This window comes from Corvus moneduloides, chromosome Z, assembly GCF_009650955.1.
Source record: "Corvus moneduloides isolate bCorMon1 chromosome Z, bCorMon1.pri, whole genome shotgun sequence".
NCBI classification, from domain to species: Eukaryota; Metazoa; Chordata; class Aves; order Passeriformes; family Corvidae; genus Corvus; species Corvus moneduloides.
The window spans coordinates 26046272-26049381 of NC_045511.1; the positions used below are offsets into that span (position 1 = coordinate 26046272).

Sequence of the window (3110 nt, forward strand, 5' to 3'; positions counted from 1 at the left end):
TTGAGCTCAACGACTCAGGGATTGAAGTGTAGCTCAAGCAGTGTGGAGTCAAGGCTTAGACTCCATGATCCTCAAGGCTGCCTTCAGACATGGGTATCAATGAGCTTGCCAATGGAGGGCAGCTGCTAAGAAAGACAAAAGAAAGAGCAAAGGAAGTTCTTTGAAGAAGATTCACTCAAAATTGGCCTCAAGCAGGACAGCAGGGCCGCTCTGAGTGGCTGAGCTGGGCTGGGCACAAAGGGTGGGGCTGGCCTGGCTGTGATGTGCTGTGGCTGCTGTGACATGATGGGGGACGTGTCACAAGGGGGGCAGCTATAAAAGGCCCCAGCAGGTAAGTCTGGCCCTGTATTGCTTGGGCAAGCGGTGAGTGCACACGTGGTGGGGAGGCTGGGCTGAGGACAAGGGCCAGGGCAGAAACACTGCAGCCGAGGCTGGGTTCTCCCCCTGCATGCAGGGACAGCCCCTGATGGGAGAGCCTTGGGCCGGGCACGGTGCTGCTGCTGCTGGGGCAGCAGGACAGGCCTTGCTGCCTGCCAGCTGTCTGGGGCCCTGTCCTTCCTGCCCCCAGATCCCTGCGCTTGCCATCCCTGCTGCCTGCGCTGGCAGCTGCCTCCCTCACAGCCCCACTCAAGGCCTTTTCTCCATCCTCTTGCAGACCATGCATTACTGGGTGTTCTGGTTCTTGCTCTTGCAAAGCATTCTTGAGTACCCACAGCCCGTGGATGATGTTCTGGATCTGGTGACGCAAGTGCGCATGGAGGCACGTGCGCTGCACCTGGAACTGGAGAGGATTCGGCTGGAGCAGGAGGCGGAGCAGCTCATCCTGAAGCAGGGCTGGCAGGTCCTCATTGTTGGTTGGCTCCTGCTCCTTATCTTGTTCCTACTGTTTATCGAGAGGGAAAGGAGGCGGAGGAGAGAGGAGAATGAAGAAGGAAACGTGGATGCAAATGAGGAAGATGATGTTGGAAATGAAGAAGATCATCATGCTCAAGATAACATAGGAAGGACACTAATGGAGCGCATCCAGTGGCCTGTACAGGACCTGCAGAGAGGCTGCGAGTGGACGATGGACCTGATGGACAATTTCACAATTTACTTTGGACACGTCTTGACCAACAGTTTCTACCCGGTGCTGCAACGAGCCATCGGGGTGGGCAGTGCCTTTGAAGGTTGGAGTCCCCGTGAGCAGGATGTTGTGTACCACCTGCTCATCCCCATGACTCCTCCTCGAGGACACACCTTCCACCTGGAGCAGGACACTGCAGGGCAGAGGCATGGGAGGAACTTCCGTGTCCGTGTGCAGCTGGAGTGCACCTGCAGCAGGGAGCAGCAGGGCGAAAGCATGCTGTGCTTCCTGCACCACCCCGAGGAGGAGCTGAGGAGCAATCAGGATCGCAGCCTCCTTCACACCCTGTGCACGGGCTCCTACCTCGATGTGCACAAAACGGCCCGCTGGTTCTACCAGCTGGTGAGAGCCATCTGGCCAGCTTTGCCTCAGTCACACACCTGGCATTTAGTGCTGCTGCCCTCCAGACGCTCCTGCCAATTCAAGGTGACCAACGGCGCAGAAAGCTTCCGCATTGAGGTGCTGTTCGGGGTGCGGCAAGGTGCCTCAGACATCTTTGTGAGCAGCCAGCCGAGAGGTGCCGGAACGCCAAGGACAACGTGGCCTGAGACCTACGCCGTGGCAGAGATGAAGTTCTTCAAGTACATCGCCAGGCAGGCCCCCCCTGACAGCTTGCACCTCAGATGCCTGCAGTTCTTCAGCCATGTTCAGCTGGGCATAGGCTTTCCCACCTATACCATCAAGACCATTGTCATGCACCTCCTGAACACCAGAGCCGTGTCACGGTGGCGCAGGAGACATTTCCTGAGCAGACTGATAGATATCAACAGGAGCCTACGCTTATCCCTGGTACAGAAACGCCTCAACCACTTCATTGTGGGCAACCAGAGGCTTCCTGAGGAGATCAGTTTGCCCCCAGATGTTCAAATGGCTGAGCCACCCAACCTCTTCCATTGCCTGGTGATGGATCCGGGTGCCCGCTCCCAGGCCATAGGGGAGTACCTGGATCTGCAGCGTCGCATCACAGCAATCCTTAACCCCGGCCACTGAGAGAGCTTCTCCTACACACAGCTGTGCTTGTGCTGCTGGCAGCAGGGAACCACCTCCTAGTACAAATCTGGTCCTTTCAGGAGAAGAGGATGCATGCCAAGACTCTGGAAAAGGTCCCATGGCCTCTCCTGCCACCTCAGCAGGTGGAGGGCCACAGGAGGCTTTGTTCTACCTCCTTGTATCATTTCATTTTCCAAAAAAAGTCACCCAGACCCACAGGCAGCCCTACTGGCATAGGAACTGTCCCACTCCTAAGGATGCACATGAAGAGAGCACATGCCTTCCATGCATGGCCAAAGTCACCAAAGCCCACTTGGAACATGCAATTTTTGCCGGCCCTTGGGAAGGGCCAAAAATGAGAGGTTGAAAGAAGCGGGAAGGTGGGAGAGAAAAAGCAAAAAGAAACAGGGAAAAAGCGAGTGAGAGGAAAAATCAGCACTGCTTGCCTGGGATCACTCAATGGACGGTGTCTCTCCCTGTCCCCCAAAGGGACACCTTTAGGTCAGCATTGGACCAACTGTGTTGGAGCTGACCTGAAATTTTGTATCTATAAGAATCTTGATTTGTATTTCATAGATATAGATATATAGAGAGTATACACATGATATTTTATACACGTGATAAGTTTATTAATTGTCATATCTAGTAGCAAAAACATAATTTAAAACACAAGATACATGTAAATAATATCAAAGATAAGAAAGATGTAATTATTATAGCATGATGAAAATAATTAGAGAGAGTTAAACATGTAATTCTGTTTAAATAAAAACACTATAGCAGATATTTAGTGCCACTGTCTGTTGCAATACACAGCAATAGTTAGTGCGTTTATGAGTGGCGAGCCGGAAACGGCTTTGTTCTTGATTCAGTAAAATGCAATCTTGCAGAATCTGGAGCGTGCAAGGTTTTATTGATCTCAGCCAGACCTGGAGTATTGGTAAATGTCACGCACTGGGAATCTGGGCTCTTCAACAGTCTCCTTGTACTCAAC

General features: G+C 52.7%; 1 protein-coding gene across 1 annotated transcript; it reads left to right on the forward strand.

The window, feature by feature from the left end:
- The first annotated feature begins 739 nt into the window (after nucleotides 1-739).
- Nucleotides 740-2116, forward strand: LOC116437772 (inositol 1,4,5-trisphosphate receptor-interacting protein-like 1). Its single transcript, XM_032095936.1, has one exon. It carries the CDS (start codon nucleotides 755-757, stop codon nucleotides 2114-2116), a length of 1362 nt encoding a protein of 453 aa, XP_031951827.1. The 5' UTR covers nucleotides 740-754.
- Nucleotides 2117-3110: the final 994 nt, after the last annotated feature.

What these genes read in the sequence shown, in the direction of transcription:
- LOC116437772 (XM_032095936.1), top strand. Translation starts at nt 755, where the DNA reads ATGGAGGCACGTGCGCTGCACCTGGAACTGGAGAGGATTCGGCTGGAG.